The sequence below is a fragment of the Salvelinus namaycush genome, chromosome 3 (genome assembly GCF_016432855.1).
Source record: "Salvelinus namaycush isolate Seneca chromosome 3, SaNama_1.0, whole genome shotgun sequence".
Lineage (NCBI taxonomy): Eukaryota > Metazoa > Chordata > Actinopteri > Salmoniformes > Salmonidae > Salvelinus > Salvelinus namaycush.
Window position 1 is genome coordinate 86,713,044 of NC_052309.1, and position 23,767 is coordinate 86,736,810.

At 44.4% G+C, this 23,767-nt stretch overlaps 1 protein-coding gene across 1 annotated transcript in view; it reads left to right on the forward strand.

Moving 5' to 3' along the window:
* Positions 1-23,767, forward strand: part of rnf213a (ring finger protein 213a) — a 63,932-nt gene that overhangs the window by 28,827 nt on the left and 11,338 nt on the right. Inside the window, exons 26-57 of the mRNA XM_038988686.1 lie at positions 98-279; positions 419-574; positions 676-4,293; positions 4,510-4,634; positions 4,737-4,850; positions 4,942-5,066; positions 5,198-5,320; positions 5,440-5,498; positions 6,146-6,299; positions 6,638-6,779; positions 6,985-7,176; positions 7,475-7,605; positions 8,219-8,376; positions 8,619-8,831; positions 9,424-9,611; positions 9,909-10,029; positions 11,657-11,757; positions 13,324-13,506; positions 14,322-14,491; positions 14,592-14,694; positions 14,815-14,929; positions 18,164-18,376; positions 18,920-19,105; positions 19,394-19,516; positions 20,108-20,218; positions 20,500-20,742; positions 21,317-21,392; positions 21,501-21,535; positions 21,661-21,761; positions 22,040-22,196; positions 22,951-23,125; positions 23,378-23,472. Coding sequence (XP_038844614.1) covers positions 98-279; positions 419-574; positions 676-4,293; positions 4,510-4,634; positions 4,737-4,850; positions 4,942-5,066; positions 5,198-5,320; positions 5,440-5,498; positions 6,146-6,299; positions 6,638-6,779; positions 6,985-7,176; positions 7,475-7,605; positions 8,219-8,376; positions 8,619-8,831; positions 9,424-9,611; positions 9,909-10,029; positions 11,657-11,757; positions 13,324-13,506; positions 14,322-14,491; positions 14,592-14,694; positions 14,815-14,929; positions 18,164-18,376; positions 18,920-19,105; positions 19,394-19,516; positions 20,108-20,218; positions 20,500-20,742; positions 21,317-21,392; positions 21,501-21,535; positions 21,661-21,761; positions 22,040-22,196; positions 22,951-23,125; positions 23,378-23,472 — 7,988 coding nt within the window. The remainder of the gene's footprint in view (positions 1-97; positions 280-418; positions 575-675; positions 4,294-4,509; positions 4,635-4,736; positions 4,851-4,941; positions 5,067-5,197; positions 5,321-5,439; positions 5,499-6,145; positions 6,300-6,637; positions 6,780-6,984; positions 7,177-7,474; positions 7,606-8,218; positions 8,377-8,618; positions 8,832-9,423; positions 9,612-9,908; positions 10,030-11,656; positions 11,758-13,323; positions 13,507-14,321; positions 14,492-14,591; positions 14,695-14,814; positions 14,930-18,163; positions 18,377-18,919; positions 19,106-19,393; positions 19,517-20,107; positions 20,219-20,499; positions 20,743-21,316; positions 21,393-21,500; positions 21,536-21,660; positions 21,762-22,039; positions 22,197-22,950; positions 23,126-23,377; positions 23,473-23,767) is intronic.

Here is a 23,767-nt window from a genome sequence, read left to right on the forward strand (position 1 = left end):
TATACTCCTGTGTTGATCATTGAATTGGTGGTTTGATATATCCTACTTATCCGCTGGATTTATTCTTAAAATACTGACATGTTCTTCACACTTTCAGGTAAGTCCCTTTACATCAAGAGGCTGTATGAAAAACTGAAACACTCCACCAAGAAGCCGTCACTGCTGAAATGCATCCGCTTGATCGAGCCAAGGGTTGATGAGAACGTTATTGTTCAGTCCCTGCTGAATACCCCCAAGTCGAAAGAGCTCATCATCTTCCACTTCGATGTCACATCTTCGGTAAATATACTGTAGCCTATTGGTCATTATTATTTGTTTAGTGATAGTTTAAACTATTTTTTGATAGAATATTTATCCATGTAGATTCGTTTTGTGATATTTTGATGAAATTCAAATTAAAAAAATGTTTTATCAACAGGTGCGGAAAGGCCTCTATGAGTTTCTCTTTAAACTGTTGGTCTTGGGATATTTGATGGATTCTGAGGGAAGGATGTGGAAATGCAGCAACAAGCAGCTTTATGTCATTGAGATCCTACAGTCAACAGTAAACTTGCCCAGAAATGGCCCAAGAGCGGTAAATATTTAGTCTCTTGGTGTTAAATCCCATACATTTTGATTGTGATAAGAGAAAAAGCACACTCGCACTTTTGTTCCTCACACTTTATTTCTTTACAGAATGCAAGTGCCAACTCCACATTCCTGGATGTGTTCCCAAATGTCTTCTGCCGCCCACCAAAAGAGGTTCTAGATCTGGAAATGAGGATGCTGGAGGACCCCTCCGTTGTAAAGCTTGAAGACCCATTCATGGATGACAAAGAGTTCAGGAGTGAAGCATACCAACGACCCTACCAGTATCTGACGCGTTTCCATAATCAAATCGACCTGGACACCTTCATGTACAATGGGGTGGAAGGCACCTATGTAGAATGTCTACAGATGCTCTTTATGTTCTGTGGCATAATGGACCCATCGTGGGCCGAGTTAAGGAATTTCGCATGGTTCCTAAACCTTCAACTACGAGACTGTGAGACGTCAGTCTTTTGTGATGCCTCTTTCACCGGGGACACCCTCCAGGGATTCAAGAACTTTGTGGTGGACTTCATGATTCTGATGGCCAAGGACTTTGCCACACCGTCCCTCAGCATCTCTGACCAGAGCCCCGGGAGGCAGCAAATGGACCTGACTGGGGTCAGCGACGAAGACTTGGCACCCTTCCGGATCAGAAAGCGATGGGAGTCAGAACCACATCCGTACATCTTCTTCAACGATGACCATGTGTCCATGACCTTCATTGGCTTCCATCTTCAGCCCAACGAACAGAACTCTGTTGACGCCATCGATCCATCCACAAGAAGGGTGATCAAAAGAGACATCATGTCCAGAGAGCTGTATGAGGGTCTAAAGCTACAGAGAGTCCCTTTCAATATCGACTTTGACCAACTGCCCAGAGGGGAGAAGATTGAACGCCTTTGCAACGTCTTGGGAATCCAGTGGCCTCTTGATCCTGACGAAACGTATGAGCTCACCACTGACAATATACTGAAGATGCTGGCCATCCACATGCGGTTCAGGTGTGGCATCCCAGTCATCATCATGGGGGAGACAGGCTGTGGGAAGACAAGGCTCATTAAATTCCTATGTGAGCTTAGGAGGAGCGGAGTGGCCACGGAGAACATGAAGCTAGTCAAAGTTCATGGTGGAACCAGCTCAGACATGATCTACACCAAAATCCGGGAAGCAGAAGCCATTGCGGTCACCAACAAACAAGAATACGGCTTTGACTCTGTCCTCTTCTTTGACGAAGCCAACACCACGGAAGCCATCAGCAGTATCAAGGAAGTCCTCTGTGATAATACAGTGGAGGGAGAGTGTTTGGTGCCCCATTGCGGCTTGCAGATCATCGCCGCATGCAACCCTTACAGAAAACACACTGACGAGATGATTCAGAGGTTGGAGTCTGCTGGACTGGGATATCGAGTCCGAGCTGAAGAGACTGATGAGAAGCTGGGCTCCATCCCTCTCCGCCAGTTGGTATACAGAGTCCAGGCCTTGCCCCCCAGCATGATACCTCTGGTGTGGGACTTTGGCCAGCTCAATGATCACACTGAAAAAATGTACATCCAGCAGATTGTCCAGAGGGTGGTTGAGACCAACACGATCGATATACTATACACCAGGTTGATCGCGGAAGTCCTGTCTGCTTCGCAGAGGTACATGCGGACAAGGAAAGACGAATGTAGCTTCGTAAGTCTGAGGGATGTAGAACGTTGCATGCAAGCCTTTGTGTGGTTCTACAAAAACCATGCGATGCTGCTTGCTGAGCTAAATCAGTATCAGAGAAATCAAAACGCAGAGAGGAGTGAGAGGAACCAGAGGGAGCCAGAAGCAAGAGACCCAGTCTTGTGGTCTGTAGTGATGGCTCTGGGAGTATGCTACCACGCCTGCTTGGAAAACAAGGACAAGTACCGACAGAGAATCTGCAAATACCTCACTGAAACCTACACCCCATTCAAAGTGATGCAGGAGATCTCCCTCATGCAGGATCTCCTTCTGAGCGGAGTGCCCTTGGGGGAAACTATTGCACGAAACAACGCTCTGAAAGAGAATGTCTTCATGATGGTTGTCTGTATAGAGCTTAGAATCCCCCTCTTCTTGGTGGGGAAACCTGGGAGTTCAAAATCTCTGTCTAAAACCTTGGTGGCAGACGCCATGCAGGGCCAAGCCGCACACTCTGACCTCTACAAAAGGCTTAAGCAGATTCACCTGGTGTCCTTCCAGTGCAGCCCTCACTCCACACCGGAGGGCATCATCAACACATTCAAGCAATGTGGTCGCTTCCAGGAGGGGAAGAACCTGAAGGAGTATATATCTGTGGTGGTGCTGGATGAGATTGGCTTGGCTGAGGATTCTCCCAAAATGCCCCTGAAAACTCTCCATCCTCTGCTAGAAGAGGGATGCATCGATGATGAGCCACTACCTCACAAAAAGGTTGGATTCATCGGCATCTCCAACTGGGCTTTAGATCCTGCGAAGATGAATAGAGGCATTTTTGTCTCACGTGGCGACCCCGACGAGAAAGAGCTGATTGAGAGCGCTAAAGGCATATGCTCGTCTGACACAATGATTTTGGAGAAGGTCAGGGATTTCTTCCAACCCTTTGCCAGGGCCTACCTAAACATCTGCCGTAAACAGGGGAAAGGTTTCTTTGGTTTGCGTGACTACTACAGCTTGATAAAGATGGTTTTCGCAGTGACCAAGGCTTCCGAACAGAGGCCTAGTGCAGAGAAGATTGTGGAGGCGGTCCTCAGGAACTTCAGTGGCAGGGACGACGTGGATGCAGTCACAGTCTTCACCCAAAGGCTCCAGAAGATACAGATCAACCTGAATCTGGAGAGCATCAGCACCATAGATCTTGTCAGACAAAACATTTCTGCGATTGGCCAGGAGGACGAGTGCCGCTACTTGCTTGTTCTGACCAAGAACTATGCAGCACTACAGATCCTGCAACAGACTTTTTTCTCCGAGAGCTGCCAGCCAGAGATTGTCTTCGGGTCTAGCTTCCCCAAGGACCAAGAGTACACCCAGATCTGCCGCAACATCAACAGAGTCAAGATCTGCATGGAAACCGGTCGAACCGTCGTGCTCCTGAACTTGCAGAACCTCTACGAAAGTCTCTACGATGCTCTGAACCAGTACTACGTCTGCTTGGGAGGACAGAAGTACGTTGACCTGGGACTGGGGACACATCGTGTCAAATGCAGAGTACACAAAGACTTCAGGCTCATTGTCATTGAGGAGAAAGAGGTGGTCTACAAACAGTTTCCAATCCCTCTCATCAACAGGCTTGAGAAGCACTATCTGGACATCCATACAGTTCTCAAGGAGGAACAAAGAGCAGTTGTTGTGGAGTTGGAGAAATGGGTTGGGCAGTTTGTGGCCCTCAATAACCAACACTCCATGGCCCCCCAGACATACAAGTACCTACCTCCTGACGTTTTCATTGGCTACCATTCCGACACGTGTGCTTCGGTGGTCCTCCAAATGACAGAGAAACAAAGGGGAGAGACAGACATTTCCGACCCCCAAAGAAGAGTCCTGGACGAGGCCAAACTGATCCTTCTGAACTGTGCCACTCCGGACTCGGTGGTTCGGCTGGACTGCACTGGTCTCCCCAGGGTGGAGAGTGAACATCTGGCCAGGATCTACTTTGAGGACCAGAAGCACAGCTCTTTGGCCGACTTCATCTTCTCTCACACTCAACAGGACGAGCAGTGCCATTCCTCCTTCACAGAGGTAACAATTTGTTATATAATTGTTTTACCACAATCAAATGTAGGCTTTCAATATTCCAAAAATTCTTATTTTTTTCAGAAATCTTGATTGGGGGATTCCCGTAATCAGGAGGGAATTCTCCAACCAGGATTTCTGAAAACCCTGGCAACTTTGGGATATAACTCTTATTAAACGTTTGTTTATATAGTCCTATTTTTTTTTTTTTTACTTTCCAAGGTGACTACCTTTTCCAGACTTTTAACAGCATCAGATGTTGGACCACTGGAAGAGGTTGTGACCAATGTCGAGCTTCTCTCTCTTCAGCAGTTTGACACGGAGCACTCCTTCCTCAAGAAGATCAGGTTTGACACCTTTTAGTTCATCCTCATCATGCTTTATTGATTGTCCATTAGCCGTTGAGTTGAAACCTTTTGGTCAGGTTAAAAACATTGCTCTCTTCTTAGTCATTTCCTCACATCTGGAAATGGGAGAGAGAATACATCTGGCAACAAAATACTGATCATTCAGTCAGATTTTGATGAAGCGTCGCACAGTGCAAATCTCATTGCCTCCGCCAAGTAAGTGAAGTCCGGAATACATGTAATTTGATAAATACATTTTAAAAAACTAAATCGGATTATATCTAATAATTTATCTAATTAATTTCAGATATTCTGCCATCAATGAAATCAACAAATCAAGGCAAGAGGAGATGGGAGGCAAGGTCTTCGTCTACTTCATTACTAAATTGCCGAGAATGGAAGGAGGGACATCCTATGTCGGATTTCATGGAGGTGAGCTTATCGTTGGTTCAAACATTTTACAACTTTAGAACATGTTGAAATGGGATACGTACACAAAAGATCATCTGAGATTGAAAACTTTTGTAAAAAAAAACGTTTTCTTTTTTTGAAATCCAATATAGACCCCTGGAGGTCGGTTCATATTGATGACCTCAGAAGATCGAAAGATATTGTGTCAGATATCAAAGCCTTGAGAAACCTTACCATCAGTCAACTGTTTGAGGAGAAAAAGGATGAGCCTGAAGGTGAATGACCTTTTACACTCGTATTGATGATAATGGCAAAATGTCTTCGTACTGATACACTTCTTCATAAAAAATGACCTGTTGACATAGTTAAAAGAGCCTTCTATGTTTATGCACAGCTATGGAGGTAGATGACATGTACACTGAGACAGAGCAACAGGAACATGAAGACCAAACAGTGAGTTTTACACTATTACTTACCCGTCAGTGTTGTGATTGGCTGTGATATTTGCCTATTGATTTCTCTCGCCAGAGGGGCATCCGTTGTCAAAATGGGATTGCCTTTTCTGACTTCGTGGCCGTGTTATTTAGTGCAAATCGCAAATGCAATTTCCTGTTTTCTAAAATTTCACACTCAATTTCAGTTTGTGAGAAAACAAGCACTGAAATTGCACAAACAGCGTAGAAATCATCATATTTTTGGTTGAAAGATCCTATACGACAGGTCTACACTATTTAGCATTATAAACTGAGATACAATCTAATGCTTTAAAAGAGGATGCAGTTTTTGATGTTAGACTTTAACATTTTAATATTTAGGTGTTATTATTTGCTACAATATTGTTTTGGCATTCTGTATGATGGACTTCCTCTTGTAAAAGCCTTTTCCTCTTGCAGTGTTTTACAGTAATACTGCAAAAATTCAAATAAATCCTGTTTGTAGCACCATGTAAATATCATGTGTACATAACCCATGTGGTTTTACTGTACATAACCCATGTGGTTTTACTGTACATAACCCATGTGGTTTTACTGTACATAAACCATGTTGTTTTGGAACACCTTCCTCATGTTTCATGTGTCTTGACCATGTTCCTACTGCAGAGCTGGGGGAGTGTTGTGGACACCACGGCGCTGGTACGTAGCTGTGTGCAGAGTGCAGTGGGCATGCTCAGAGACCAGCTGGAGGGCGGAGTCCGTAGCACCAGGAGAGTGGAGATCCTGCTCACACTCCTGACTGACAACCAACAAATAAGAGGTAGGATAACTACTATAGTACTAATTGTTTATTTTTGGGGATTTTTAAAGCGACTTGGAGATTCTTCTTGTAGTAATAAGCGCTATATAAAATGAATCTATTATTATTGCTGTTTAGGCCAATTCTTAATAACTGTTTACCCATTGGCGTGCTATATCTAAGCTGTAGTGCGTGCTAGCGCCGGAGAAGTTTGAAAATTGAGAGACTCAATAAGGATCTCCATACTTCTCTGGCATTACCATATCCAAGCTTGCATGGATACAGCACTACAATGGGTCATCATTGACATGCACTCCATTCACAATGATACTACTCAGACTATGAATTTTTATGAACAGCTGAATTTCTGAGGACCGTGAAGAGACGTCTTCACTCGTTGCTGTCGACCCATGATGACAACACGCTCAAACTGTGCTCAAATAACTGGGTCATCAAGGAGGCGTCCAACATTGACGCACTGCAGGAAGGAGGGACATTCAGGTGAGTGACCACTATGATTTCAAAACCTCTTATACCAGTACAAATCCTCATTGTTTGCTAAATTCAAAGGGACTTTAAAGATTTTTAACTAACTCTTTAAGGGACATAAGATATTTTTGATTGGCCAAATAACCATACATTTTGACTTGCACCATATTGCCCATAAACGGCTCTACTAAACTGGTTTTCTACTTTTTTGAACCAGACACACCCTATGGAAAAGGGTGCAGGCTGTGGTTATTCCCTTCTTGGCCCAGCTGGTCTCTGTCATCGACCGTGACCGTAACCTGGACATTCTGCTGGACTCCAACTCTGGAGAGGCGGTTAAGAAACTCTGGTTGGACATCTTTGGGAACGACAAACTACTCGAGGTTCCCTACACAAGACTGGACCTCAAGTAAGTACTGTACTGTCACAGCAATGGTTATGTTGTTGGACTTGAGAGCATAGAAATAGAATGACAAGAACAGACATTTTTAATCAAGTTGTTGTTCTGCAATGGGTGGACCGGCGGCCATATTGAGTATTCCAGTCAAATTACCATGGTCTGAGGGGCTTTGTCCCTTCTAGTAATTATATTTCTGTGTTCAAGACTAGAGATGCTTTCTTCTGTCAGCTCTGATTCTAGAATGTCAGTGAATCAACAACTTCCTCTCTCTTTCCACTCTATATTAACCCCTCCCTCCCTGTCCCAGTTCAGAGTCAAAGACCATCCTGGTCCAGAACTACATTGGGCTGGACAAGAACATCGGCTGCATCATGCCCTTCAGCTGGAGGATCAGGGACTACCTGGATGAACTCTGGGTCCATGCCCTCCAGCATGAAGGTAGTGGGTTATGACAATACCTCATACATCTAACTTATATGTCAGGGATCATCAACTAGATTCAGCCGAGGGCCCTTTTTCTTTTCTTTTTGAGTGGATGTTGGAGGGCCGGATCATAATTACAAATAATTTGTAGACTGCAAGAAGCCCAAACAGATATGTTTGACTAAAACATAATCATTTCAAACCTTGCTTACATTTGTATACAATCATATGTCTCTCTGTGTTGCGTGAGAATACTTTGGAACAAATTTCTTAAATTAAAATCACTTGGTGCTGATTTCCTGGTGTTTTTACAGTCTTAAGTCCAACAATGAAAAGAAAAAAGTATTCGATTTTTTAAAAATGTATTTGTTTTATCTGAAAACTTTCGGGCCTCCAGTTGGGGAACCCTGTTATATGTTGTAACCAGGGGTTGTATTGGAGGATCATTCATTTATTTAGTGAATAGGGCATTACGTTTTGACCAACGTTCAGCATTGTTTTACTGCTACATCCCTGGTTGTAGTCTGTGTTGTGTTCCATAATTCTTCAGTACTAGGTCTCTATCTAGGAAGGATGTTATTTTCTCTTCATTTAACCTAGTTATGGTGTTTCCCTCTGGGATGTTCAGGTCACACTCAGGGCCAGTTTGAGGAGTTCTTTAGGAAGACCCCACTGGGCCGCTACATCTCAGAGGCAGACCCGGAGATGCAGGCTGAGTTCTTCCACAGGTACCTGCAGGATTTCATCTCCATGACCATGAGTGTGACCTGTCAGGAGGATCTGCAGGTAATGAGTTTCCTTCTTTTACTTTCAACATTTATATAATGATGTCATTAGTCTGTTTTTATGGATCCCAGCAATCATCATCCTGACTGGACAGTCCTGGCTAGATAAATATGAATTGAATTGTTATTTCAAGGTGTTAATTATTAGTTTGTGTGTGTGTGTGTGTGTGTGTGTGTGTGTGTGTGTGTGTGTGGTGTGTGTGTGTGTGTGTATGCATCCATACATCCTAACCAACCATCCAGCTCCTTTGCGGTGCCTTGACCTGTTGTGTGAACGAGCTGCGGCTGCGTCACGATGACGTCATGGGGAAGGAAGTGACATCGCTGCCCTGGGTCCACGCTGCCTACCATGAGTTTAAGAACCGCCTGCAGAACCTGTCCAGGATGATCAGCATGGAGCCCCAGTTGGCCCAGGTCCTCCGGGGGAACACACATGCCAGAGAGGGGGATGAGCTGGTCAGTATTACTGGGAAGCTACACTGGGGCGTTGGGAAAACACTATGTTTTATACCAGCTGCACTGGAGTCCTAACTGTTGGCCAGCGCAAGCAGAGCCGCTATGGTTCTAGGTGTGGAAATGTTGAAATTAAAACCAGGAGCAGGACACATTATTATGAGCCGTCCTCCCCTCAGCAGCCTCCACTGAAGTCTAGTATAGCAGGCCAGTTCTGTGTTAAAGGGATTCTTCATTTTATTTCAAGCAATGATACTTTTGTTTTCTTCCAGTCTTTGAATGCTGGTAGAGATGAAATGTAAGGTAAATATTTGCGTTTTAGCTCAAGCATAGGGGAGATGCTTGCTGGAATATCACTCCTTTATGCTGTGTGGCTTGTGTTGTATTGGGACACATACTTGTGTTAATATAAACCATTTTCAGGAACAAGGATATGTTCAGTATATTCCTCTGCATTGTGTCATTTTGCATTGACCACAGCCTTGTGTGCCTGGCATCTATGTTCTCCTCTGCCAGGATGCGGAGCAAATGTGATAACGCCATGTCTAGCTACATGAGACTGCGTTACCCCTCAAAGCATGCGTTAACTCCCCAGGTGCTGGACGTGTATGCGGCCGTGGCCTGTGTAGAGTACCTGGAGCCCCAGGCTCTGGACACGGACGGCCAGCGGCTGGTCTGGCTCAGACAGGTCAAGAGGCTCCAGGTTCCCATCGAGTTGGTCTGCTCCGAGGAGAATCTGAGACACTATAAGGACAGGAGCATGGCCATGGTCCACAGAGTTCAGTGAGTTAACAGGGATTCTATTCAATCTCAATGACAGGAACATGAATGGCGAGGTTGACACAGTGACATTGACATGGCCGGTATATAAACTGACTCTATTTATCAACTGTTGTTTTTTGTTTGTCGCATTGTCCCTTCAAAAGTCCCTTTTATTTAAATTAGATTTAAAATAAGTGTAAAGCTGTCCAGTCATCTGAAGGGCAGTTTTGTATTATTTGGTAGCTGCTAAAACTTTAGAACAACAGAATGCCAGTTGTATTATTTTTGTGTGACTTGTTTGTTCTGTTGTTCCTGTAGGACCGGGTGGAACCGCATCGTCACCTTGTCTCTGTTTGTGGAGCACATGTTACTGGGCATCGAGGCGGTGGAGAAGAAGCTGAAGCCTCTGGTCTTGGAGCACACCAGAGGGTTGTGCCAGGTCAGTGTGGTTTGGGGTCATATCTAAAGGAATGCTGATGTCAATTGAGAATCTCTATCAAAAATGATTTAAATCCAGGATTGGGCTTATTCTGTGTCTGGGAAACCGCCTTTTAGTGTATGCATAGTACTGTATAGTGGCGCAGCGGTCTAAGGCACTGCATCTCAGTGCTAGAGGCTTCACTACAGACACCCTGGTTCGAATCCAGGCTGTATCACAACCGGACGTGATTGGGAGTCCCATAGGGCTGCGCACAATTGGCCCAGGTTTGGCGAGTGTAGGCCGTCATTGTAAATAAGAATTTGTTCTTAACTGACTTGCCTAGTTAAATAAAATGGTGCCCTTCAGTGATCTATTTTAGTCACTGTATGCGGAGGTAACCACACCACTCCTCTGATTTGCCTGGGCTAATATCAGAATAATATACTGAACAAAAATATAAATACAATATGCAACAATTTCAAAGGTTTTACTGAGTTACAGTTCACATAAGGAAATCTGTCTATTGAAATAAATTAATTTAATCTATGGATTTCACATGACTGGGAATACAGATATGAATCTCTTGATCACAGACACCTTAAAAACAATGTGGGCATCAGAAAACCAGTCAGTATCTGGTGTGACCACCATTTGCCTCATGCAGCGAGACATCTTCTTTGCATAGAGTTGATCAGGCTGTTGATTGTGGCCTGTGGAATGTTGTCCCACTCCTCTTCAATGACTGTGCGAAGTTGCTGAATATTGGTGGGAACGTGAACACGCTGTCGTACACGTTGATCCAGAGCATCCCAAACCTGCTCAATGGGTGACATGTCTGGTGAGTATGCAGGCCATGGAAGAACTGGGACATTTTCAGCTTCCAGGAATTGTGTGCAGATCCTTGTGACATGGGGCCGTGCATTATCATGCTGAAACAGGAGGGGATGGCGGCGGATGAATGGCACGACAATGGGCCTCAGGACCTCGTCACGTTATCTCTGTTCATTCAAATTGACATTGATAAAATGCAATTGTGTACATTGTCCGTAGCTTATGTCTGCCCATACCAGAACCCCACGGCCACCATGGGCACTCTGTTCACAACGTTGACATCAGTAAACCGCTCACCCACACGATGCCATACACGTGGTCTGCAGTTGTGAGGCCGATTTTGAATGTACTGCCAAATTCTCTAAAACACCGTTGGAGGAGGCTTATGGTAGAGAAATGAACATTACATTTTCTGGCAACAGCTCTGGTGAACATTCCTGCAATCAGGATGCCAATTGCACGCTCCCCAAAACTTTAGACATATGTGCCATTGTGTTGTTTGACAAAAGGCCACTCTAAAATGTGCAGGTTTATTGTCCCCAGCACAAGGTGTACCTGTGTAATGATCATGTTGTTTAATCAGCTTCTTGATATGCCACACCTGACAGGTGGATGAATTATCTTGGTAAAGGATAAATGCTCACTAACAGGGATGCAAACAAATTTGTGGCCAAAATTTGAGAGAAATACGCTTTTTGTGCATATGGGAAATGTCTGCAATCTTTTATTTCAGCTCATGAAACATAGGACCAACACTTTACATGTTGAGTTTATCTTTTTGTTCAGTGTCCATTTTCCTTTCCTTTCTATCAAGATCCTGGAGAAGGACTCTGACCTGAAAATGAAGAAGCCGTTTGAGGCAGTGATCGGTATACTGAAAGCCTGCAAAGACGGAGCAATGGAGTGCATTTTCAGGTACGGATTCCCTTTCCTTTCTCATCTTTCTGGAAGTGTATTTCTATTGGAATCCTGATCCAGCAAAGCAGAGATTGGCTGGTATTATACCACAAAGGAAGCATATGGCTGGATCATGATTGGACTATGACCACTAAAACCTCAGGGCCTTACTTATAGTGGGTAGAAACAAGGACCTGGACTTTTTCCTGGTCACATTCACATAACAAAGAAAAACTCAGGGCCTTCATTATAGTGTACAGTCGTGGCCAAAAGTTTTGAGAATGACACAAATATAAATTTTCACGAAGTCTGCTGCCGCAGTTTGTATGATGGCAATTTGCATATACTCCAGAATGTTATGAAGAGTGATCAGATGAATTGCAATTAATTTCAAAGTCCCTCTTTACCATGCAAATGAACTGAAGAGATAGAGGAGAGCGGTTCAATTGTTGTGAAGAAGGCTTCAGGGTGCTCAAGAAAGTCCAGCAAGCGCCAGGACCGTCTCCTTAAGCTTATTGAGCTGCGGGATCGGCGCACCACCAGTACAGAGCTCAGGAATGGCAGCAGGCAGGTGTGAGTGCATCTGCACGCACAGTGAAGCGAAGCCTTTTGGAGGATGGCCTGGTGTCAAAAAGGGCAGCAAAGAAGCCACTTCTCTCCAGGAAAAACATCAGGGACAGACTGATATTCTGCAAAAGGTATAGGTATTGGACTGCTGAGGACTGGGGTAAAGTCATTTTCTCTGAGGAATCCCCTTTCCGATTGTTTGGGGCATCCGCAAAAAAAGCTTGTCCGGAGAAGACAAGGTGAGCGCTACCATCAGTCCTGTGTCATGCCAACAGTAAAGCATCCTGAGACCATTCATGTGTGGGGTTGCTTCTCAGCCAAGGGAGTGGGCTCACTCACAATTTTGCCAGAGAACACAGCCATGAATAAAGAATGGTACCAACACATCCTCCGAGAGCAACTTCTCCCAACCATCCAGGAACAGTTTGGTGACGAACAATGCCATTTTCAGCATGATGGAGCACCTTGCCATAAGGCACAAGTGATAACTAAGTGGCTCGGGGAACAAAACATCTATATTTTGGGTCCATGGCCAGGAAACTCCCCAGACCTTAATCCCATTGAGAACTTGTGGTCAATCCTCAAGAGGCGGGTGGACAAACAAAAACCCACAAATTCCAAGCATCCAAGCATTGATTATGCAAGAATGGGCTGCCATCAGTCAGGATGTGGCCCAGAAGTTAATTGACAGCATGCCAGGGCGGATTGCAGAGGTCTTGAAAAAGAAGGGTCAACACTGCAAATATTGACTCTTTGCATCAACTTCATGTAATTGTCAATAAAAGCCTTTGACACTTATGAAATGCTTGTAATTATACTTCAGTATTCCATAGTAACATCTGACAAAAAAATCTAAAGACACTGAAGCAGCAAACTTTGTGGAAATTAATATTTGTGTCATTCTCAAAACTTTTGGCCACGACTGTATAACTAGTGTCTAGCTCTATAATTTTAACAAACTTAGCGTCCTGCATGCTGTATGCTTAACTTGCATACCGATATCTTGTCCGTGTCCAGGTTTGGCCTCCAGCCGTGCCCTGTGTGTATGAGCGACCCCCATGACCCCCTGAGCCTGCCGTGTGACCACATCTACTGCCTGGTCTGCATCAGACAGTGGCTGGTCCCAGGTCAGATGTTCTGTCCTCTCTGCATGCAGGCTGTGCCAGACGACTTCGCTCTCAGGCCCTCTGAAGACATAAGGTGAGGGCGGACCCTCATGTTGATTAGTACATGACTAAGGTTATTAGACATACTGATGGGTCTGTTTGTTATCTGAAGAAGATAACCTCATGGAAATAACTCTGACTTTGTGATTTAATCCTATTTTAATGTTCTATTGTTGATTAAGCTTCAATTCATTCATTCATTTCCCTGCCATTCATTAGTTTCACTGCCATTCACTTATTCATTAATTAATTTCACTGCAATTCATTAATTACGCAATACCGTTCTTGTGTATGCATTTTAGGCTCACCAGTTTTAAATGCTTTCATACTGTTAGGTTCTAAATTAACCTTGTAAAAACTCATGGACGATTAGTAAAGCTCAAACCAAGTTTACAGCTGCATAAGACAAAGACATATTTCCACCAGTGGTAGTATATATACCCCAGTTTGGGTGGAGTCTCCTCCTTCTCTTTATTGCTAGGCAGGAAGTTAAGTGATGCGGGCCATAAACTGTTCCTTCTCCCTTAATGTGACCTGACCCCCTTCCTCACTAAACCTCATCTCTCCACCCTCCTGCAAACATGTGATTGCCTTCCATTTACTCAATATATTCCAAACTGAATTGCCTCCACCATATGCATTCCTCCTACAGATACCCATTAACTTCTGGTGTAGAAACCAGACTATGGCGCTCAATATTTCAATAGGATACCTGATAATTAACACTATTTCAAGTTTAGAGTCAGAACCCATCAATACTGTAACGGAATTTAATTATTAACATACAGTATGTGTGGGTTCATTGCATTGTTTGTTGGTCACTGTTGTGTCAATCATGTTATTACACAGAGTTCTGATCAACCAGACAGCCCGCTTCAGGAAGCAGTGCAACGCCTTCTTCATAGACCTGGTCTCAACAGTGTGCTTCAAGGACAACTCTCCCCCCTGCAGTGCCATCATCCTCCACCTGCTCTCCTTCCTCATGGTGGAGGTCCACTCTGTGCCCATCATCAGAGGTGGTGAGTGGGTGGAGATGGGGGTGTGGGCGGTGTGTGGGCCACTGTGTGTTTGTCTTGTTGTGTGTGTGGTTGTCCTCACAATCCTCTTCCTCTTTGCCAGCTCATCGTCAGATTCTGACCAAGGCCCTCTCTCCCTTTGACGACTCTGTTGACAAAAACCCAGTAGTTCGGTCGGTTGTTCTCAAACTCCTGCTCAAATACAGGTGATTACGTGACTAGTACTGCTAGACTACTCTTTCATTCATGATTATCTTGTAATCATGTATATCAACATTTTTCAAATGCCCCTCACTGTTTGATTAAATTCATGTTTGTTTTTGAAGCTTTGATGACGTGAAAGACTACCTGCAGCAGCACCTGACAGCAGTTGAACAGAGCAACATCTTGGAGGAATCAGACAAGAAGGAACTGTATTGTCTGTATATCAACTGTCTGGAGGTAGGTGTACATATGGCCCATTGAATGGAGGTAGGTGTATATATGGCCCATTGAATGGAGGTAGGTGTATATATGGCCCTTTGACTCATATGTCTGGAGGTAGGTGTATATATGGCCCATTGACTCATATGTCTGGAGGTAGGTGTTTATATGGCCCATTTGAATGGAGGTAGGTGTACATATGGCCCATTGAATGGAGGTAGGTGTATATATGGCCCATTGAATGGAGGTAGGTGTATATATGGCCCTTTGACTCATATGTCTGGAGGTAGGTGTATATATGGCCCATTGACTCATATGTCTGGAGGTAGGTGTACATATGGCCCATTGAATGGAGGTAGGTGTATATATGGCCCATTGAATGGAGGTAGGTGTATATATGGCCCTTTGACTCATATGTCTGGAGGTAGGTGTATATATGGCCCATTGACTCATATGTCTGGAGGTAGGTGTTTATATGGCCCATTTGAATGGAGGTAGGTGTACATATGGCCCATTGAATGGAGGTAGGTGTATATATGGCCCATTGAATGGAGGTAGGTGTATATATGGCCCTTTGACTCATATGTCTGGAGGTAGGTGTATATATGGCCCATTGACTCATATGTCTGGAGGTAGGTGTTTATATGGCCCATTTGAATGGAGGTAGGTGTACATATGGCCCATTGAATGGAGGTAGGTGTATATATGGCCCATTGAATGGAGGTAGGTGTATATATGGCCCTTTGACTCATATGTCTGGAGGTAGGTGTATATATGGCCCATTGACTCATATGTCTGGAGGTAGGTGTACATATGGCCCATTGAATGGAGGTAGGTGTATATATGGCCCGTTGACTCATATGTCTGGAGGTAGGTGTACATATGGCCCATTTGAATGGAGGTAGGTGTATATATGGCCCTTTGACTCATATGTCTGGAGGTAGGTGTATATATGGCCCATTGACTCATATGTCTGGAGGTAGGTGTATATATGGCCCTTTGACTCATATGTCTGGAGGTAGGTGTATATATGGCCCATTTGAATGGAGGTAGGTGTATATATGGCCCTTTGACTCATATGTCTGGAGGTAGGTGTATATATGGCCCATTGAATGGAGGTAGGTGTATATATGGCCCTTTGACTCATATGTCTGGAGGTAGGTGTATATATGGCCCATTGACTCATATGTCTGGAGGTAGGTGTACATATGGCCCATTGAATGGAGGTAGGTGTATATATGGCCCATTGAATGGAGGTAGGTGTATATATGGCCCTTTGACTCATATGTCTGGAGGTAGGTGTTTATATGGCCCATTTGAATGGAGGTAGGTGTACATATGGCCCATTGAATGGAGGTAGGTGTATATATGGCCCATTGAATGGAGGTAGGTGTATATATGGCCCATTGACTCATATGTCTGGAGGTAGGTATATATATGGCCCATTTGACTCATATGTCTGGAGGTAGGTGTACATATGGCCCATTGAATGTAGGTAGGTGTATATATGGCCCATTGAATGGAGGTAGGTGTATATATGGCCCTTTGACTCATATGTCTGGAGGTAGGTGTATATATGGCCCTTTGACTCATATGTCTGGAGGTAGGTGTATATATGGCCCATTGAATGGAGGTAGGTGTATATATGGCCCTTTGACTCATATGTCTGGAGGTAGGTGTATATATGGCCCTTTGACTCATATGTCTGGAGGTAGGTGTACATATGGCCCATTGACTCATATGTCTGGAGGTAGGTGTATATATGGCCCTTTGACTCATATGTCTGGAGGTAGGCGTATATATGGCCCTTTGACTCATATGTCTGGAGGTAGGTGTATATATGGCCCTTTGACTCATATGTCTGGAGGTAGGTGTATATATGGCCCTTTGACTCATATGTCTGGAGGTAGGTGTACATATGGCCCATTGAATGGAGGTAGGTGTATATATGGCCCTTTGACTCATATGTCTGGAGGTAGGTGTATATATGGCCCATTGACTCATATGTCTGGAGGTAGGTGTACATATGGCCCATTTGAATCTACAGTAGCATTTATGTGGTTGGTGTATGTAAAGAGTTATGCGTCAGTAATTGTTGGTGTGAAGAGATATCGGCTAAGTACATTGACTTGACTGTTTGGAGTTGATACAAAATCCTAGCCTTAAAAGTAATACATAGTGTCATGCTTGAAACTCAGTCTTTACTGCTGTGGATTTAGTTATGTCAATGGCTACATGTGCTATTTCAGTGAATAATGCTATTTCAGTGACGCGTGCTATTTCAGTGCTATTTCAGTGAATAATGCTATTTCAGTGACGCGTGCTATTTCAGTGAATAATGCTATTTCAGTGAATAATGCTATTTCAGTGAATAATGCTATTTCAGTGACGCGTGCTATTTCAGTGCTATTTCAGTGACGCGTGCTATTTCAGTGACGCGTGCTATTTCAGTGACGCGTGCTATTTCAGTGACGCGTGCTATTTCAGTGACGCGTGCTATTTCAGTGACGCGTGCTATTTCAGTGACGCGTGCTATTTCAGTGACGTGTGCTATTTCAGTGACGTGTGCTATTTCAGTGACGTGTGCTATTTCAGTGAATAATGCTATTTCAAACAGCTACATGTAGAGTTTTTGCATTGTAATTTCAGAAAATGTCCATAATATTCTATCTGCAGTAATAGTGGAATGATAGTGTTTCACACACAAAATAGCATTCTAAAATGCAGACTTGCTATTTGACAACAAAAGCCAGATGGGAAAACTGCACTCTCCCTCTTACATCGACGTCACTAAAAGGCGTGGTCATCTCCTCATCGAGCACAACGAACAATGGCAGACTGGGGCAAGCGGCCAATGTAGAAATCGCTTTGTCATTGTCTGGTTACTGAAATTCCATGCTCAATTTCAGTATATGTGAGAAAACAAGCACTGAATAGTGTAGGGAATCATTGTACCATCTAAATCACTGTGAAATATCTTTTCAATTACCAAAAATATTATTTTTACGGCTGTTTTGAAGTTGATGGACGTAACTGAAAGTAAAATAGTCTTGCTATCAAGGATCCTTGGGAAGTCAGATGGCACTAACCTCTCCACCGTGTTGCGGGGCAGGGGAGGGAATTGTTTATATTGAGCCTAAGTGTAGTTGCAGTTCACCAAGCTTCTACATGGGTGACACATTCTACATGTAGCATCTTTCAGTGAAATGCTTTTTCAGTGATATCATTGTCACACCCTCCTCTCCATCCCAGGATTCCATGTTTGAGCGGATGCAGTGCCACACGGCGGCGGAGCAGCAGGCCTGCATGCAGGATGAGAGGGTCTTCCTGGGGGACTTCCTGCAGTTGGATGCCGGCCACGCAGCCACCGTAGAGTACCTGCAGCAGGTGGCCAGGGTGCGCATGGGGCTGGACAGGGCTGCAGACCTGCTGGTCCACATGCTGTCTGCTGCCACAGGTACGTACGTCATCCTGGATCCTGTTCAGTAGGGTACAACTAGTATTGGGTCATTTCAAGTAGTCTGCCAGTATCACTCCATTTAATAAAGTTTTTTTCTTCCATTTTGTTCCTATTGAACACTACCCTTGTTTCAAAATGATACTTGCTGGTGTAGGTCAACTGTCGTACAATATATATCATTGATTTGATAGACTATTCAATGATTTAATTAATACAGTAGGACGGCAGGTAGCCTAGCGGTTAGATTGTTGGGTCAGTAACTGAAAGGTTGCTGGTTTGAATACCTGAGCCGACAAGGTGGAAAATCTGTCGATGTGCTCTTAAGCAAGGCATTTAACCTTAATTTGCTCAAGGGGCGCCATACTACTATGGCTGACTCTGTAAAACAACATATCTAACTTCATCTACCCGGTGTATGTGACTATTAAACCTATCTATTTAAAAAATGAGTATATGTTTGCCTAATTATCCTAGTCCTCCTCTCAATCAAACGTATGTGTTCATGTGACGCTTCCCTCTCCCATTATGGTCCAATAGGATCGCAGGAGGAGTCTCCTAACGGCGTTGCGGCCTTCCTGACCAGTGTGGTAGAACTGTGTAGACGCAGCGGGAATGACTGGTACCGGGTCTACCTCATCCGTAAGATCTGCAGCCAGCGCGGCGTGGAGTTTGTTCAGACACTCCTGAAGGTGGCTGACATCCGGTGGTTGTTCCCTGCTGAAGTTCTGCAGCAGGTAATGGTGGCCATTTTGTCTTTCTTTATAGGAGAGTAATGTAGGGAGCAATAAGATGTCAGTACCAAGCTGGAAGTGGTACAGGGATAGTCAACCTTTTAGCTTAGGGTGTTCTTATTTCATCCATAATGTTTTTAAGTTTGAATTTGTTAAATGGGTATTTAATATCTAGAACCTTATGGCTAGCATTTTTGGAGTATTTTACAAAGTATTCCTGTATTGATGTGATGATATAAAACGTCTTTCATACCATTTTAACCACTCTTGCTATCTTCTGTTGTCCTTCAGAATGAAGATGGCAGCCAGATAGACCAATATCTTGTGTGTGGAGAGGATTACAAGACGATCCGAGATGCTGTTGCCAAGGCAATGATGGAAGGCAAACTCGAGGGATTGGACAACGCTTGTGAGGTATTGTTGTAGTTCTACTTTACTTCATAACTGAAACACCTGCAGAACATTTTGCATAAGCTTGTGATTTGATTTTGCTTGTTCATTTGTATGTTCTTTCTATCAGATATTCTGTTTTTAAAGTGTTAAAGGCCCAGTGCAGTCAAAACATGATTTTCCTGTGTGTATATTTCCACACTGAGGTTGGAATAATACTGTGAAAGTGATGATAAGGCCCTATTAGTGTGAGAGCTGTTTTTCAGCCTGTTTTGGTGGGATGGAGTTTTGGCCTTCCATGGTGACATCACCATCCAGTAAATTAGTTAATAGACCAATAAGAAAGAGTTCCAAATCTCTGCCAATAACAGCAAGTTTTCAGTTTTTCCATCCCCACTCAGACCACTCCCCTCAAACAGTCCGAGCAAAATTCTTGCTTGAGAAATTGCTCTGTGTTAAGAAGCTATTGTTTCTTTTTGACAATTTTAATTAAAAACAATCATAGTAAGGTACTTAATTGTTACCAATAAATTATTTTGATATTGGGGGATAAACACTGCATTGGACGTGTGTGTGTGTGTGTGTGTGTGTGTGTGTGTGTGTGTGTGTGTGCAGGGCTGTAAATGTCCTCCACAGAAGAAGGCAGTCTACCTGCTCCTGGCCTTGTTCAGAGAAGTCACCTCTCTCTACAGATCAGCCAATGACAGCTTCCATCCTAAACCTGTGGTAAGAGTCCTTATACAAAGACAAAATACTGTGACGTAGTCCCAATTCTCTCCTTCCTACCCTTCACTGATTTGAAGGATAATGACTGATATAAGACATATGGTGGAAACTCCTACTAGCCCATGTCACCACCAATCAAATGCTTTTAGATTTGCGGGAAGTAGTGAATGAGTGCACATGTCAAGAGAAAGGAATATTATTGTCAGTCTCCTCAGCTTCCATACTTCACCTGTCTTTTTAACAGTGTCTTTACACCTAGAGCTAACATTGTATCCCCCCAGCAATGCCAGGCCCTGTTGGCATTCATCCAGGCCTCCAAGGTGTTGGTCAGCCCAGAGGTGAGGGCCTTCGCCCAGGCCCTGGTGGCCAACCGGCTGGGGCCCCTGGAGGTCCGTCCCGGGGCCTCTGGGGCCCAGTGTGTGGTGGTGGAGCTGAGCGTCCACCTGGCTGCAGTGCTGCTCTGTGGGAACCAGGGTCTACTGACGCCCCTCCAGCAGCTGGCACTACTGCCTGCCAACATGCAGGTGGGAACACTGTAGCTGCGTGCCCAATGGCACACTGTTTCCTATGTAGTGCACTACTTTAGTTTTGATTATAGTCCATAGGGTAAGGACTAGTTAAGAACTCCCCTCACCTGGTTGCCAAGGTCTTCATTTGACATGAATAGAAAGGAAATAACAAAAAACAGCTTACACACGGTCCTACAGGAATTTAGTTTGACAACCCTGGTCTGGAAGGAATCCAGGCTAAACCCTTTTCACACTACTGAGCTGAGCCAAGCTGTACTGGGCTGGCCTGGTATGCATTCAACACTTAATAGAATGGTGCTGAAAAGGTAACCTGTGAAAATAAATATCAATGCCAGCGCAGTATGGTTTGACTTTGCCCTGTAGTCTGAAAATGGTTGGTTGATTAATTATTGAAATACTTAAAAAGGCCTATCCACCACATCAGTGAAGTATCAGTCAATACAGTCCGTAGAAAGCAACAGTGTTCAACACATTAACGCCAGTGACTTATCTCCAGGGTGGTCCTAGTATCCCGTTCTGTTCATGTATAGTCCGGCTAACGTTGATGTTTGTTCCTGTGTGTCTATAGAGAGCCTTCCTCCCCACCATGCCAGAGGACATGCTAGCAGTGGCTCACAAAGCTATGGGGCAGCTGCAGTGGTACTGTAAGTATAGTAACGGCCACAACAAAGGATGTGTGCATTTTGAAAGATTTATCAGATTTAACTGTCTAACATGTGAAGTCGTCAAGCTTTTCTTCTGCTCTTCCACAGTTTGTCCCAACAAACACCCGTGCACCATCGGTGAGGTACGTAACTTTTGAGTTTATTCTGAATAATCTTATCGTTGGCCCTAACTTTCAGTTTAAGTACTGTTTCTCAGAATCTCTCTCTCTCTCTCTCCTACCAATCTGTCTGACCCCTCTAACCACAGTGTGGCCAGCCCATGGAGAGGAGTCGCTGCCTGGACTGTGGCCTTGAGATTGGAGGGGACAACCACATAGCTGTCCCTGGCTTCCAAGCCGTTCAGATTCAGTGAGTGGGATTTTTATGGAATTTCTAAAAGACAGTTGATAATGGCTTGAGCAGGTGCTGCACTGTGCAGACTTCGGTTCAAACAGTATTTTATTTTATAAAAATTGTTTAGCTGTGCTTGATTGAGCTGACCTGGCACAATGGAACCAATGGAATCGCCCCGAAAGTACAAACCCCGCCCATCTGGCCATCTAAGCAGGCTCATACTATTTGAACCCAGGTCTGGTATCATGACAGCACTGGAGAATGGAGAAAAACAAATGTTGTTTTCTTCACAGGGGTGACCGCACCCAGACCGGCCACATCCTGGGAGAGCCCAGACGGAGAGACAACCTGGACATGCAGGACACCAAGAACATGTCCCCAGTGCCCTTTAACCTGCTGCGCCTGATCACACACATGGCCATGCTGCTAGGGGCCAGCAGTCACCCCCAGGTAAGTACACTAGAGCAGGGGTTTTCAAACGTCTCCTCGTGAACACACAGCTCTTCCATGTGTTGGAACTATTCCAGCGTTAACACACCTGATTCAACTGATCAACGAATCATCAAGCATTTAGGGCTCTTGAGTGGCGCAGCGGTCTAAGGCACAGCATCTCAGTGCAACAGGCGTCAGTACAGTCCCTGGTTCGAATCCAGGCTGTATCACATCTGGCCGTACACACAATTGGCCCAGCGTTGTGGGTTTGGCCGGGGTAGGCCGTCCTTGTAAATATGAATTTGTTCTTAACTGACTTGCCTAGTTAAATAAAGGTTAAAAATTGTTTTTTTACTTCTTTTATTTTTGTTGATAAGGTGAATTAGAGTTTGTTCAGGGCCACAACAACTAAAGTGTGAAATGTCTGAGGAGGTTGAAAACCACTGCACTAGAGGTACCTGCTGTACATGGATGGATGGGGTTATTGGTTTGACTGTTGTCCAGTGGTGACCGTTACATCTCTTGAAGGACACTTGCCTCAACGGAGTCTCTTGATCTCCCTCTTTTTCTCTCTCTGTCTCCGGCTCTCTCTGCTCACTCTCGCTCTCTTTCATCTCCACTCCCTCCATTTCTCACTCCCTCTACCCTCCCCCTCTTTCTCCCTCGGCTCACTCTCGCTCTCTGCTCTCTCTCTCTCTCTGCTCACTCTCGCTCTCTTTCATCTCCACTCCCTCCATTTCTCACTCCCTCTACCCTCTTTCTCTCTCGGTAGGTCATCGGTGCCATCATCAAGCCCCCAGTGTCCGACCCCGGTGCGTTCCTGTGGGCCCACCTGTTGAAGGACATGGAGCAGGTGACCAGGTCGCTGGGGAAGGGGTCTGACGACACGGTCAACACCGTCCACCTGGTCATCAGCAGCCTTCTGGAGCCCCACCAGCCTGGCCAGTGTAAGAGACCAGAAACACCTCCATGTCCTCAATAGGTTTACAATCACTAAAAACAAGCATCGCCTTAGGCCGCTAATACTGTCTGATTTATAAGCCAACTAAGCATGCTAACGGTGCTATTAAATTAGCCATCCCTTATTAAAGTTTTAGAATCATATGTACATTCTTTACCATTATTGTTATTGAATCATTGTCTGTGATTGATATCAGACGCTGAAAGTTTCCTTCACTTTACTCTGCTTCTCTCTCCAGGGCCTGTTCCCTATGACAACCTGCTCTCCACCAAGGAGGCCCGAAACGGCTGGGAGACCACCGTCAGCAATGACATCATCACACCTCAGCTGAAGGTACCAACTAATTACATCAGTCACCATATGATTCAGTTCATCATCTCTAGATGAATAAATGACTTTAGTACCTTTTTAATACAGTCAACAATATTTGTTTTATTTCGGTGGTAACTGTCGTGTTTATTAGAGCATGCAACGGAAAACGTTTTAAAATGTTTGCAATGGGATTTTTTTTTTTTGTGCATTTTCTTATTGGACAAGTCTAGGTAGTCCCTCTCTCTTATTTAATGTGTTTTCTTCTGTTTAGTGTTTAATGAACACCGCCCTGAATAACAGAATCATTATCTAAATG